This window comes from Taudactylus pleione, unplaced genomic scaffold (assembly GCF_031769625.1).
Source record: "Taudactylus pleione unplaced genomic scaffold, aTauple2 ptg000236l, whole genome shotgun sequence".
NCBI classification, from domain to species: Eukaryota; Metazoa; Chordata; class Amphibia; order Anura; family Myobatrachidae; genus Taudactylus; species Taudactylus pleione.
The window spans coordinates 5,443,862-5,458,311 of record NW_028284638.1 but is presented as its reverse complement, the minus strand read 5'-3'; the positions used below and the strand labels follow the sequence as shown (position 1 = coordinate 5,458,311).

At 44.8% G+C, this 14,450-nt stretch overlaps 1 protein-coding gene across 3 annotated transcripts in view; it reads left to right on the top strand.

Moving 5' to 3' along the window:
• GSTCD (glutathione S-transferase C-terminal domain containing) overlaps positions 1 to 14,450 on the top strand; it is a 221,224-nt gene that overhangs the window by 45,848 nt on the left and 160,926 nt on the right. For all 3 annotated transcript variants that reach the window (XM_088479481.1, XM_088479480.1, XM_088479479.1), the window contains exon 3: positions 13,744 to 14,181. In XM_088479481.1, coding sequence (XP_088335607.1) covers positions 13,744 to 14,181 — 438 coding nt within the window. The remainder of the gene's footprint in view (positions 1 to 13,743; positions 14,182 to 14,450) is intronic.

Here is a 14,450-nt window from a genome sequence, read left to right as displayed (position 1 = left end):
TTTTCACACTTGGGCGGATTCCCAGATTACATGCAATCCTATCGGTGGCATATCATATATTTGTAAACAATCCTTAATTCCCACAAAGGTTAATTTCAATGATTTTAGGATCACTCTTGCTTCTACACCTTTATAACCAACGATTGAGTCTCCCTATTTCCCTTACTCACTTGTCATGGGATCAGGGAGGAAACCCAAAACAGAACAGACCAGTAGTGCAGAGAGCTTTTGGTACAATAAACAATTTAATGTTAAATAAAGGACCTACATTTAAATAAAAATATAAAGCATGTAAGACAATCTCTGTGGCATGGATACTCCAGTCCTACCAGGTGCCTCAAGATGTATAATAATAAAAATAATAGCACAGCAAACAAAGTTCCGGACACAGGGCCTGATTCAGACCCGCTCGCAAGCGGGTCGATGGCCGGGCAGTGCGCACGCGAAATAATTCGCTCCAGCGCTCGCATCCAAAAGGGACGGCTGTCGATGTTGATCGACAGCTCGGCCCGTTTGGTAGGCAGGTCGGGCGGGTGGCTGGCTAAACGGAGGCGTACCAGAAGGAACGCCTGTCGTTTGGGGGCGGCCCCACTGACATCACGAGTGATGTCAGTGGTGAGCTTCCGGCTCTATTCGAGCCGAAAGCTCACTGGAGCTTGCGGGAACGAGACCCTACCACAAGGGTCTCGTCGCAAACGTGATGGTCGCGACCATCACCTGGCCGCTCGCAAAAGCTGTGGGTGGCTCTGAATCAGGCCCACAGTCTGCCCACTAGTGGAGTAAGCCAATTATAAATACCCAGGGAGATCCAGCAGAAGTCCACAAATAGCAACTGTTTAATGTGTTTCGGATGACCTTCTTCAAAAGCAAATGATGCGCTTTTGAAAAAGGAGGTAATCTGAAACTCTGTGTCCGGAACTTTATATGCACCTGATAGGAGTATCTATACCATAGAGAAACTTGTGGACTGTCTTGCATGCTTTATGTTGTTTTTTTAAATGTACATTTTAAAAATGTGCGAGTTGGAATATAAAAATCATTCACTAAGGGACATGGAGGCTCACTCACGCAGGACACATCTGTATGTTTAAATAAATGTGAGTGTACAGATGTGTCCTCTTGCACCAAGCATGGCGCGAGTCGCTTACTCACGAGCAGATACACACACTGCGTTCACAACTACATAGGATTATATGGTGCGAACGGAGCGCGTGCAGCTGCGGCTATTTGCATGGCATGATGCGTGCGCACGTTTGTAGCGCGATCGGCAAAGATGCAAGAGGACACATCTGTATATTAGATTAGTAGAAAATCTGTGTTCTCCCCAGAAATTTTTTCCAGCCGGGTGGCATCAAAAAGTAGCCGGGTGGGGGCCTTCGTAATTATGCGCGCGCCGGGAAAAGGGGCATCTCCCTTACCAATCCAGCCCAACAGGTCTCAGGCTGCTCCCCCACTGGCTCTCAGTCAAAAGTGCCCATTATGCAGTGCCCCCTGTATTTGTACCCTTTATTCAGTGCCCCCTGTAGTTTTCCTATTTATGCATTGCCCCTTGTAGTTTAGCTTTGCCCTTATGCAGTGCCCACAGGCTGAAGTAGTGCCCCTATGTAGTGCCCCCAGACTGATCCCTTATGTAGTGCCCCCAGGCTTAAATAGTGCCCCCAGACTGGCTCCTTATGCAGTACCCCCAGGCTTAAATAGTGTCCCTTATGCAGTGTCCCCAGTAGCAGCCCCGGAAATACAGTGCCCCCCATTAGCAGCCCCCTATACAGTGCCCCCATTAGCAGCCCCCTATACAGTTCCCCAGTAGCAGCCCCCTTTATACAGTGCCCCCAGTAGCAGCCCCCTATACAGTGCCCCCAGTAGCAGCCCCCTTGATACAGTGCCCCCAGTAGCAGCCCCCTATACAGTGCCCCCAGTAGCAGCCCCCTTTATACAATAACCCATACTCACAAAAGAAAAAAAAATAGACAACTTACCTGATCCCCGCTCCAGCCCGCTCTGCACCATGGGAGAGACGTCATGACGTCTCTCCCATCAACAGCTGCGGGGGGAGCCAGAATGGGAGCTCATGAGTGCGCTCCAGCCAGCTCCCTCCGTGACCGCAGCAGCCAATTAGAGTCTGTATGACTCTCATTGGCTGGCTGCGCTGCTATGACAAACACACAGCTGCCGCTGGCGGCTGTGTGTTTGTTTCTGTGTAGGGCAGACCGATACTCACTGCGGTCTGCCCTACACTTGTGGGACACTAGCGGCGGGTGCGGGCCCTGGTGCAATGCATTGGCTGCACCGCCGATGTTACAGTGCCGGGCGGTGGGGGATTTTTACTGGGCGGACCGCCCAACAAATAAAGCGTGTGGGAGAACACTGCATACTAGTCTCCAGAGAAGCAACTGCTAACACACGTCTCTTTTTCTGCTCAAGACTGGGTATTTGCACTGTGTAGTCCTGTATTTCTATATTGGGAAGGTTTTATCTGAAATACTGGTGTCAGAAAGTGTTATGGCAATGGTGAATTTCTGTTACATTGATTCTGTTGGAAACTGGCAATAATGATGTGTAGAGGGCTCTGTGAGGAACTGGCACATCAAACCCTCTAGCTACAAACGTGCCCATGGAGTGGACACCATCAACATTCAGCTGCTGGAGCAGCTTTCTGAGATTTGTTTTTAGTTTTGTTTATATACTTGTCACTTGTGGACTTCTCTTTGAGAACTCCGTTGGAATCCACAGGCAGGAGTTATTTAAGGGCCTATTTCAGAGATGGTCGGTATTGCACAGCTGCTAGGAAACCGCTGTGCAATACTGTCCAACTAAATGCTAATGCAGCAGGAGGTGTCTGTAGGAAATAGATACCTCCTGCATGTACCTGCGATCTATAGACGCTGCCTCGGATCACCTTCACGACCATCAATAAGTATTGCTGCAGTCCTCCCCCCCAAGTGCAGCATTCAGTGAGCTAACTAATGGTGCGTACACACTGGGCGATATAACTGAGCGATTGCACGACTATGACATCGTAATCGTGCAATCGCTCAGTAATCGTGCACAAATCATGCACTATAATGACGGAAACAACCAGCGATGCGCGCTCCCGCCGGTCGTTTCTGACATTGTCCATAGCCTGAACATGCATAAGGACAGATTGTGCATGTTCAGTGCTGAGGGAGGGAGCCTACACTGAACGACTGATCATTCATTGTAGGCACTACAGGGGATCAGGAACGACTGTACGATTACGATGTCGTAATCGTACTAATCGCCCAGTGTGTACGCACCTTAAGACTTAGGTTTTGTTGTGTCTGGCCCATACTGTATGCAGACATCTCTTTACAGAAGAGCGCTGCTGTGCATTTTGTGGGAGGAGTTATTCCTTATGGAATGCAGGCTGGCATTCTCTTTGGCAGAATCATCCTTTAGGACCAATGTGTTTCTCTCCTGTAGCAGCTGATTTTCTCAGAAAGAGACACATGCTGGGCTGCTGTTGTGCAGGAGTTTGCTTGTGGATACCAGCCATGTTTATGTTTTTCTGTATATTGCTGACCTCTGTAGTACCTCTGTCTTTACTGGGAATCTAAGTGGGTTTCTCTAAGTTTTACTTACCCTGCAATTTTTATTTCTTCACTAGACGGACTGTGTGAGGCCACGCTAGCTAGCGGTCCCTACAAGTGCCAAGGAGAATCCGATTAGTGGGCGAGGGCGAGGTTCAGGGGGGATTTTGATCTGGAAGATCCTGGAGGATGTTTCTCCCATTAGGCCAGCTTTGAGGATTTTATTTTACTAATCCTTCAGGATTAGTGTTTATGCCCGAAATTTAAAAGGGCAATGATTTTTTAAACAAGGCTGGTAAAAGCATTTCCCTTTCAAATCTCGGGCATAAACACAATCAGAAGCACCAGGTTTAGAACCTGACGCTTAGTAAATAAACCCCTGAGGACCTGTAACCTGTTTACCTGGTGTCTTTGCTTAAATGAAGCAGGCAGTCACTTTGCCATCCATTTCCTACTTGACTGAGTCCTTGGGGTAGGCATGACAGAAGCCTGGTAGGTGGTATGAGTTTCCCTCTCACCTTGATTCTGCGTACCCTTTTGGACCAGAAGATTACAGTAATGGAAAATTGTGCCTCATGTGAATGCCCCCATTCCTAGGCTTGCCAGAGCTACCACTATTTTCATACCTGATTCCTCTGTGTCCTTAATGGACGATTTTTTTTAAAATAGTCACTTTTATTAAGCACAGAAATATACTTAACATAAATAGCACACATATACATGGTACAAAGAGAAAGCCATAGAGTAGAACCTGGCACATACACAACATACCAAAAAGAACAATTACTGACCCAGTATAAAAAAATATACTTGTGCACATAACAAAATATAAAAACTATGAAACTGAGCCAAATGAAAACATATTATTCACAAAAGACTATTTCAACATCTTACATACAGTTTCAATGTGTATATTTTATAGAGACACCTTAAAAAACAAAACACAAACTGACAGACAAAAAAAAAAAAAAAAAAAAAACACCCCAAAAAATAAATTTAGAGGTGTACCACACTTACATTAACCAAATAGTTACTAATAAATTCAGATATAACCATATCAGTAATACATTATGTAGAATAAGCGGTGGTCGCATTGGTAGAGTTCAACCATCTGGACCATATTTGCTCAAATTTAGAAGCCGTCTTATGAGTGAAATACATATATTGCTCAACTGTAACATTAACTAGCGCATTCCATGCGGTGAAATCAGGACCAGATGAAGCCATCCATGAACGGGCCAAACAAACCTTAGCCATCCCCCATAGATTAATAGTATATTGAGCGTCAAATCCATTAAGCTCATCATCCTCCCTAGCACCTATAGGGCAAAATTTTGACGTAAGCACCATAGTAGGAATGCCAGTATTGGAAATTGCAGATTTCACCTGAACCCAAAATAACTGAACCACAGAATACTCCCAAATAAGATGCCAAAATGACCCTTGGAAGCGCTAAACCACTATCTACCTTAGGTCTTGAAAGCACGTCCTATCGGATCCGAGGCCGTTTACCTGCCCATATCAGAGAAGAGAGCATACTGTTCAATTTCCTAAAAAAAGAGGCCGGTATGTAAACCGGGGACTGCTGCAAAATGTATAAAAATTTAGGTTGGACTGCAATTTTAATAAGATTCACCTTGCCCTTAACTGTAAGAGGGAGTTTACACATACTTTAAATTTATCACGTAAATACGATAATAAAGGCAACAAATTCAGAACAATATAATCTGAGGGAGAGTTAGAAATCAAGACCCCTAAGTATTTAAACTGGGCAACCCAACATAATGGTAAATCTAGGTCTGGATTAACAGGAGGAGGCCCACACAATAACATAATAGAGGATTTACCCCAATTAGAGTAATACCCAAGTATCTACTAAACTCACCCATGACCTGTAAAACAACAGGCATAGCTATCCTATAATTACGAAGGAATAAAAGAAGGTTATCTGCATATAGGGCCACTGTATCAACCCCAGATCCACACTCAAGACCTAAAATATCTGGGTGCTCCCTGAGAATACAATCTAATGGTTCAATTGCTATGGCAAACAGAGCAGGAGACAAAGGACAGCCCTGCCTTGTGCCACGGGCTAAAGCGATTGATGAAGATATGAACCCATTAACAGAAATCCTAGCTCTGGGTTTATAATACAAAAGCTGGAACCACTTCAAGAAAATTGGTCCCATCCCCAAGCATCGCATGACCTCCCACAAGTAAGACCACTCCACCGAATCAAATGCTTTGGCTGCATCTAATGACACAATGACTGAAATGGGAGGCCTGCAGATGAGTATAGAGCCGTCTAAGATTGAAACAAAACATTTTGTTTAAGAGTACCCCCATCAAAGATGAGAGTTCCTTTTCTTCTTTTGTCCTCTTAATCTATATTCCCTACCACATGCTCACACACATGCACAATAGGGGTCATTTTCGTTGGGAGCCAATTAACCTACCAGTATATTTTTGGAGTGTGGGAGGAAACCGGAGCACCCGGAGAAAACCCGCGCAAGCACAGGGAGAATATACAAACTCCACACAGTTAGGGCCGTAGTGGTAGTAAATCAGAGCCTGCCCTTATCTGAATAAGCCAAGATGGATGAAGTTTCAAAACACTTGACTTCTCTGACCATCTAAATCTAGGGATAAGGAGAGAGGAGAATGATCCAACTACCCCCCAGTCTTATATTGTATATCACTAATAATAGGAATTAAGGTAGGGGACACCAGAGCTAAGTCAATCCTAGAAAAGGAATGAAAGGACGTAGAAAAACATGAGAATTGTTGCACCTTAGGGTGCTTGACCCTCCAAACATCTATCCAACCCAAACTGTCAATAAATTTAGCGAATCCCGTCTGTCCACCTCTAACATTTATCTTTAAGACCTCCCTTAATTGTCTAAGGAACGGTCCATCAAATTGTTAAAAACACCCAAACAAAGTACAGGAGTGGCAAGAGAATGGGACACAATGGTAGCGGCATGCTTCAGCACATCATAGGAGAAGGGAGGTGGTATATACAATGCAATAATAAATAAAGGCCAGGAATGTATTTTACAATCAATAAAGATATCTGCCATATGGATCAGTTTTAACTGAAATTAATACAAACGGTACTGATTTCTTAATAAGGATTGAGACTCCCCGCGAAGATGACGCGTGCGAGGCATGGTATGCCCTTGCCCACCCATGGCCTCCGAAGGGAAAGAAGCTTATTACCCTTTTCAGTAAGGCATACTACATCAGAATTATACTGTTTAATAAGTTTCAATACCAAAGAGAGCTTTATTCTATCATTCACCCCGCGGACATTTCACTTGAGAAAATTTATCCGGTCCATTCACAGGAATGAATGATAGAAACAGTATAGAACACCTCATCCCAACCACCACATGAAACCTTGTCAGACCTAGTTCCCAAACCTCAAACAAAAATAACTTAACTAAACCGTAGTACTATAGTTGAGAGAAGAAGAAAAAAAAAAAAGGGGAATTAACCCAAATAATACTATCTTGAGGCAATAAAGAAGCTACCGTTGCAAGGGAGCTCCCCAGTCACATAGAACCATAGATAAATCCCCATAGCAATAAGTAAAACAGCATCCCAGATCATAATAGCAAAAACCCAGGAAAAATTATTAGAAGTATTATACATCACATTATCATAATTCTCATCCTTAACCAATAACATGAAAAAGGAAAGATGTTATGTCTTAAATGACGACACAATTGAGTAAATAAGGAGCCATCTGTCTGCCGCCAGGAGCATAGAGATCCAGCCAGGCAGCCGCTTCCCGTGGAGTAGTGAAAAATTTAGATTCCCAGTCAGCCACGACCCGGAGCTTGGAAGGAAATAACATAGCATAAGAAAGGTTCAAGTCTCAGAGTCTACATTTAATTGGCAAGAACTGGGCCCTACTCTTTTGAACTTCCATGGCAAAGTCAGGGAATGCGAAGATCTGTACCCCATTCTTGACCAAAGGGCCTTTAATGCGTCCCAGATGTAGCACTGCATCCCAATATTTGCAATGTAAGAATTTTGCTATAAAAGTGCGAGGTGGGGCACCAGGTGGGAGAGGGCGAGTAGGTATCCGATGCGCTCTTTCTATAGCAAATTGTGGAGTGAAGGAGTCCCTTCCATAGGTTTCAATTAGCCACGATTCTAGGAACGCTTCAGGAGACGATCCTTCCTCCTTTTCTGGCAATCCAACGAATCGGACATTATTTCTACGCAGACGCCCCTCCATATCCAGGAGCCTATTTTGAATAGCGACAACTTGCTGATTTAAAGAAGAGACATTTTCTTTCAACGGACCATGGAAATCCTCTAGAGTAGATTTGCGCTTTTCCACCTCACCAATTCACTCACGAATCCTCTGAACATTGGACTTTTTCAATTTTGTCAGAAAGCCGTTTCTCGCTACCAGCAATGGCCTCCAGCACTTTTTGTAAAGACACCTGGGAAGGAGCTGTAGTGGTAGAGCCTTGAGGAGACTCCACATCACCCTGAACAAGCTGAACATCTTGGGCAGGAGGATGGGGAGCCTGTGCTGCAGGATTGCGGGCAAATTTTTCCAGCTTGGCTGCTGCAGCAGCCTGAGTAGTTTTCCCCATGGTGGTTACACCAATGTACCCAGCAGCAGCGTCACCAGAAAGCACAGGAGCAGAGAAGAGCCAGGCAGGCAGAGGGTAATATGGCCGCCATAGGTATAAGCCACGCCCCCCACGGGGTCCGAGCAGGGAGAGCACCAGGATCTAGCACAGGGGCAATACAACAGTGGCAACCCGCCACCAGCCGCTCGTCACCGCAGCAACAAGCTAGGGACAGGCGTCGGGAACAGTAAGAGCAAAGCTCATGGGCCACGTTGCGTCACCCAGGCAGGAAGGCCGCGGCCGCACTCACCAACTCCGACAGCAGTTCCCCCAAGGAACACCAGCACCGGAGCTGTCCGCGAGTGGTAAGAGGGAGCCAGGAATCGGGCACAGGATAGGATCTCTGGATGTGAGACCGGGGAGCTTACCAGAGCCAAGTCCTATGTCCTTGCCACCGTGGCCACGCCCCCCTTAATTGGCGATTTTAATCAAAAGTGTGGGTGCTTGGGCTAAGAAGGCAGCTGAGATATGGGTGGAACAGATTCTGGGTTTGGAACTGCTATCTCTGGTTGACCATGCCATGTATGTCCTGGCCTATATGGGTGATGAGCACTTGTATGCAGCCCTTGGCTTGTCCTAGATATTTTCTTTGGTTCCTGCAGCAAGATGCATTCTTTGGCTTAAATGCTGAGAGGCAGACACAGAATCTGAAAAAGCTTAGGAAGTATTACCCTTTGCTGGCTCAGTCTTTTTTGGGGTAGAACTAGACACCATCAACAGGGTAGCTCCCTACAGGGGTTATTCTACTCCACATCTGTTCCTGGTTCAGATACTGGACCTGCTTCTCTTCCTATACTGAACCTCCAGTCTCAGACACCGGTGGGTCCTTACAATTCGGATTGAGTGTCTTCATACAACGGTAAATGCCATGGAGTGAGACATATTTCTGTCATCCATGGACATCAAGGACACTTACTTGCATGTGCTAAGTGTCCCTTAGAATGGATGTAATAAAAAATAGGGGGTTTTTTTGGTACTCACTGTATATCCAGGGGGCACTGCACTTGTACCCTTTATTGTTCACTCTGTATCTGTTGACTCTTGGGTTTCAGTGGGTTGGGTATTTATCCCGGCTGTCGGGATGCCGCTGTTCAGAATACCAACAATGGCATCTCGTCAGCCAGAATACTGACACCCATAAGAACGGCTGGTAAGTATTTTCCTTACCCCTACCCTAACCCCTACCCGAACCCTCCCTCCCCGCACCCTAAACCTAACCCCCCCCCCCCCCGCACCCTAAACCTAACACCCCCTCCCTGGTGCCTAAACCTAACCTCACCCTCCCCGCACCCTAATCCTAACACTCCCTCTCTGGTGCCTAACCCTAAACCTCCCTAACTCCGCTACCAAACGCTAACCTCCCCCTAACTCCCCGATACTTACTTTCGGGCTGCTGACGGTCAGGATACTGGTGCCAGGATCCCGACCTGTCGGGATTTGGGCACCGGTATTTGGACCGTACTACATCCCACTTCAGTGTTTGTTTAGGCTCTCCTATGGGCTATGTTAAAATTAAACTGATTTTATTGGTTCCTTAGGCCTGATAGGATGTAGAGTGTATAGTTTGATGTGCCAGCTCCTCACAGTGCTCTCTATACCCTATGGTTGCCCGTTTCCCACAAATGGATTCAGATAAACAGATTTAACCATGAGTACCAAAAATCTTCCTTTTCCATTCCTACTTGGATCGCTTACAGGTCTGCATTGTATAAAACCATAACTGCCTTTAAAGAGCATATTATTTTCATAGAGAATATAATCGTGTGTGTTTAGATCAACTGTATCCTCTTGCTTGACCATCTTTTGTGTCTGGTATCCAATACTATGTATAATGCAGCTTTGAGTAGCACATTTAACAGCATACACTATGGGGTAAATTTACTAAAGTGAGAGTTTTTAGAAGAGAGTTTTAAAAGAGATGTTGCCCATAGCAACAAATCAGATTCTACTTAACATTTAACTAGCACCTTCTAGAAGATAATAGCTAGAATCTGATTGGTTGATATGGGTAACATCACTTCTAAAACTCACTTCTAAGAACTCTCACTTTAGTAAATGTACCCCTGTGTATCTGTGTATTGTAGTATGTATTTAATGATAGTTTGTATCAAAAAGTGCCAAGGTGGTTTACATGTAAAATCATTAAGCGGCTACTTCAAATACTGGGCCTGATTCAGACCCGGTCGCAAGCGCTGAGCGCTCGCAACCGGGTCGTTGGTGGCCCAGAGCACATGCGCTCAACGGAGCTGGCTCCGTCGTGCACATGCGTGGGACCCGGATAGCGACAGGCAGTCCCTTGCTCCGGGTCTCGCACCAAAGGGGGCGTGCTGTCAATGTTGCGTGACAGCACGCCCACTTTGGTGGGCGGGCCCGGGGGTGGCTGCCCAGATGGAGGCGTTCCCATGAGAACGCCTACCGTTTGGGGGCGGCCCCACTGACATCACAAGTGATGTCAGTGGGAGAGCTTTCGGCTCTGTTTGAGCCAAAAGCTCTCTGGGGCTTGCGGCCACGAGACCCTACCACAAGGGTCTCGTCGCAAACCCGATGGTCGCGATGGTCACATCGCGACCATCATCCTGGCTGCTCGCATTAGCTGTGGGTGGTAACACACAGCAATGCGAGCGGCCTGGAGGCCGCTCCATAAAAAAAAAAGAAAAGACACCCTGATTCAGAGCGAGCTCTCTGTCAGAGCGTCCGACTCTGAATCAGGGCCACTGTGTGATATGAATATTGCCACAGAAAGTCCTCTATCAAGATCACATCTTTTAAAGGCTTGGACACTTGGACATTCATTATGGTATTAAGAGAATGGATCAGAACATAATACAGTACCTTTCTTATAAATGTTTATATGGATTTGCTTTTTGCAAATGTTGAGGTTTGCCTACAGCATCTAGATGCATAAATCCTTGTAAAAACTAAAAGGGTGCTATTGGAGCGTTCATTAAGTACTTAGGGCCTGATTCTGTTTGCAGATTCCCGATAATTGGGAATCTGCATGTGCGCAGGACCCATTCTGCGAGTGTGCAGAATGGGTCCTGCATAGTTGCACGCAGACCCTTCTATGCGTTTGCCTGCGACAACCGTTGCATTTGCATAATAGCAAGGACGTCATTGCAAAACTTCCTTGCTGATTCGCCCCCATAGTGTACTATTCTTCAGGGAAGCTATGAGAACACACTTCAAATGCTCTGTACAAGATTTTGTCTGTTTTAACAGGGGTTGTTTTTTAACACCATGGTGTATGATCCCTTACAGCTTTGGGAGCCAAAAAAATAAATGGCAGCATATCTGATATGCCAATACCTCTATTACAATTAATTAATTTGATTAAATTCATGTTGCTACATTGTGGCTCGGGAAGTATTTACATATGTCGTGCCAGAAAGTTCTGCAGCAAGCATGTATACGGTTAAAAATACACTCAGACATGTTGCAACAGACTTTACCTGTGCTGTGAAAACAGTACCTTAATTAACCTCTAATTATGTCTAGTGTGCTACACTTGCGTTTGTCTGAGATGTCAAGTATTAATCTCCTCAGAATGTTGAATAACATTTAGAGAAAACATTTAGTCTTGCATCTTAGTATTGGATTTCTGAGAATGTATCCTTTTTCACAGGATGGTCATGTCAGATGTTTGTTATTACAACAATTCACATGCCAACTTTACCGTGAAAATATTTCATAGCCACCTCTATCTCTAACAGAACAAAGCTATGGTACCTTCAGCACTCTCACAGTATAATTAACCCGTTAGTTCCACGTACAAAGCTGGTCTCAACCACATAATGGAGTCTTGCACATTATACTTGGTATTTCCACATGAAACTAGGATGTAGTTATGGCCGCCGGTCTCAATACTGACATCCGAAAGCCGACAAGGGGCTTAAGTCAGGCATCGAAATCCCGATGCCTATCTTAATCCCGATGCCAGACCGAACAAGGTAAGTCTGGGGTGTCCTTAGCGTTAACCGCGGGGGAAAGATTAGGGAGCATAGCGGATTAAGTTCAGGTTTTGGGGGGAAGGTTAGCGTTAGGCACCCCTAGGGTTTAGGCACCCCTGTGGGGAGGTTAGGGTTAGGCACCCCTTGGGGGAGGTTAAGGTTAGGCACCCCCCCCACCCCCGGGAGGGTTATGTGTAGGTTCCGGTAAGGGGGGGTTAGGGTTAGGCACCACTAAGGGATGGTTAGAGAGGGGTAGGGATAGGATACTCACCTGCCCTGTCGGGATCTTCTCCCTTCAGCTGCCAGGACTTCATACCCATTCCGAAACTACATGGGTACCTTTATAATAACAAAGATTTTTCTTACTAGCTATGTTACCTTACGTATTAACTACCAGGATACCTGTTGAATCTTTATTTTTTTTTTTCATATATTAGTCAAGATAGGCAGAAAGGAAATATTTATAAAGGTTAAACTGGTTGATTCAATTGTTTTCACCCGCAGGTTTGACTAATGGGCGCCCGGCCCGAATAGCAGCGAGTGGACACATTTCTGCTTGCAGGTGGTGAGCAGAAATTAGCTAAAAGTCCTGCTTGTGGGTGCCCAGACCGCTATTCGGGCGCGCTAACCAGGACTTTAGATGGTTTTAGCCATTTTATACAGCAAAACTCGATCTATTTGGGCGCATAAAGGCACAGGCACTCAAAACAATTGAATATTGCATCCCGATCTATCTTTTTAGACGGGAGACTGGGCACGATAAAACAATTGAGTTGCCCCCATAGGGTCTGAAACAGTTGGTAATTATTATATGTCAGTGGTGTTTAATATGCCTTTGTGTTAGAAAATGTTAATTTATGGTGACTGTGCAGTTTCAATGGGTGCTTAATTGTGTAGCATTCCTGCTAGGCTGTTTTAGACAACATGGCGGGCCGCATGTCAAGCGGGTGGGAAAAATAACCGTGCAGCGATGAAAAGGGGGCGCGTCTTAGAGACATGCCTACTTTTCGGGTGCGCTAGAGTGACCTTTCTAGGTCCGGCACCCTGCCCAGCGCCAGACCTAGAGTGAACACTATTGTGTATTGAATGTTACAATGGCCTGATAATTATAGTTCATCTGTATTCACTTATTTATGAAAAGTTCTAAATAGAAGTATAGTACAGTACTACAGTATGATACATAAAGTTCAATTTCTGTATGAATAAGTTTGGATTGTGGAGACCAAGGGGAAAGTAAGCCGCTGCTACTCAGTGTGTTTAAATCTGAAATTTGATGTGCAGGGAAAAAAATGAAATGAGCAACAGCAACGAAAAAGTATCAGTTACTTTACTATACCATGTAACTACCAGTAATGGGTACAAGTCTGTTTACAGGAAATCTTCCCATTTCCCCTAGACACAAAACCCAAACTCATCCATCTGTTTTACCTGTCCAAAATAATGAAATGTGATTTTCATATTATATGACTAGGTTGTTTACTTTTTAGCTCCTATATATATTACCTTTATTTTTGAAACGTTCAAATACAGCAAGAAATAGTTTAGCAAATTTTAGCAAGTGAAACCGTATATAATTTTAAATGTTTTGCTGTGTAGGTGAGCCAGTGGACCAGACTCTGTGAGATTAGCATCCCATTGGCTGTGGAGACCTTCCTGAAAGAGCCATCTACCAGCATTCCCCCGGAAGTTCTACAGCTGGAGAGAAAGTTAGGAGAGCCGGTCAGAGTTCACAATGATGATAAAATACGGCGTCAAAAGATGAAGCAGCAAATTACGTCAAATGCAATTACAGACAGAGATGAAATACAGACTGAACCCTCACAAAGTAGCCTTCAGCAGCCTCCCAGCCTGGAATTGGCAGCAGCTCTGTCTAAACTGAGTGTTCAAGAAACAGCATCAAGAACCACAAGAGAGCCCGCCAACATCAGGAAAACAAATACTGCAGACCTCCCGCTCCTTGAACACGTTTTTGTTGAAGGCCTCTACTTTACTCTTACTGATGTTGTCCTATTGCCATGTATCCATCAGTTCCTGGTAAGAAATTTAAGAATATGTTCTTCATTAAAATAATTGTTTATGTGAAAATATGTGCCTGAGCTGCAAAATTGTAAGATTAAAACCAAATCCTCACTAGTTTTGGAGGTTCTTAAAAGTTTCTGAATAGAAAATAAAAACAATGTAGCAATATAATTCATGTCTAGCTTATTATATTGACATAGCAAGCTTTCCGGACATTATTACTATCTTTAAAGTTGAGTTTCCTGCTGTTCCCAAGCTGAAGCCAAGTCAGCTGTTGAAGGTTT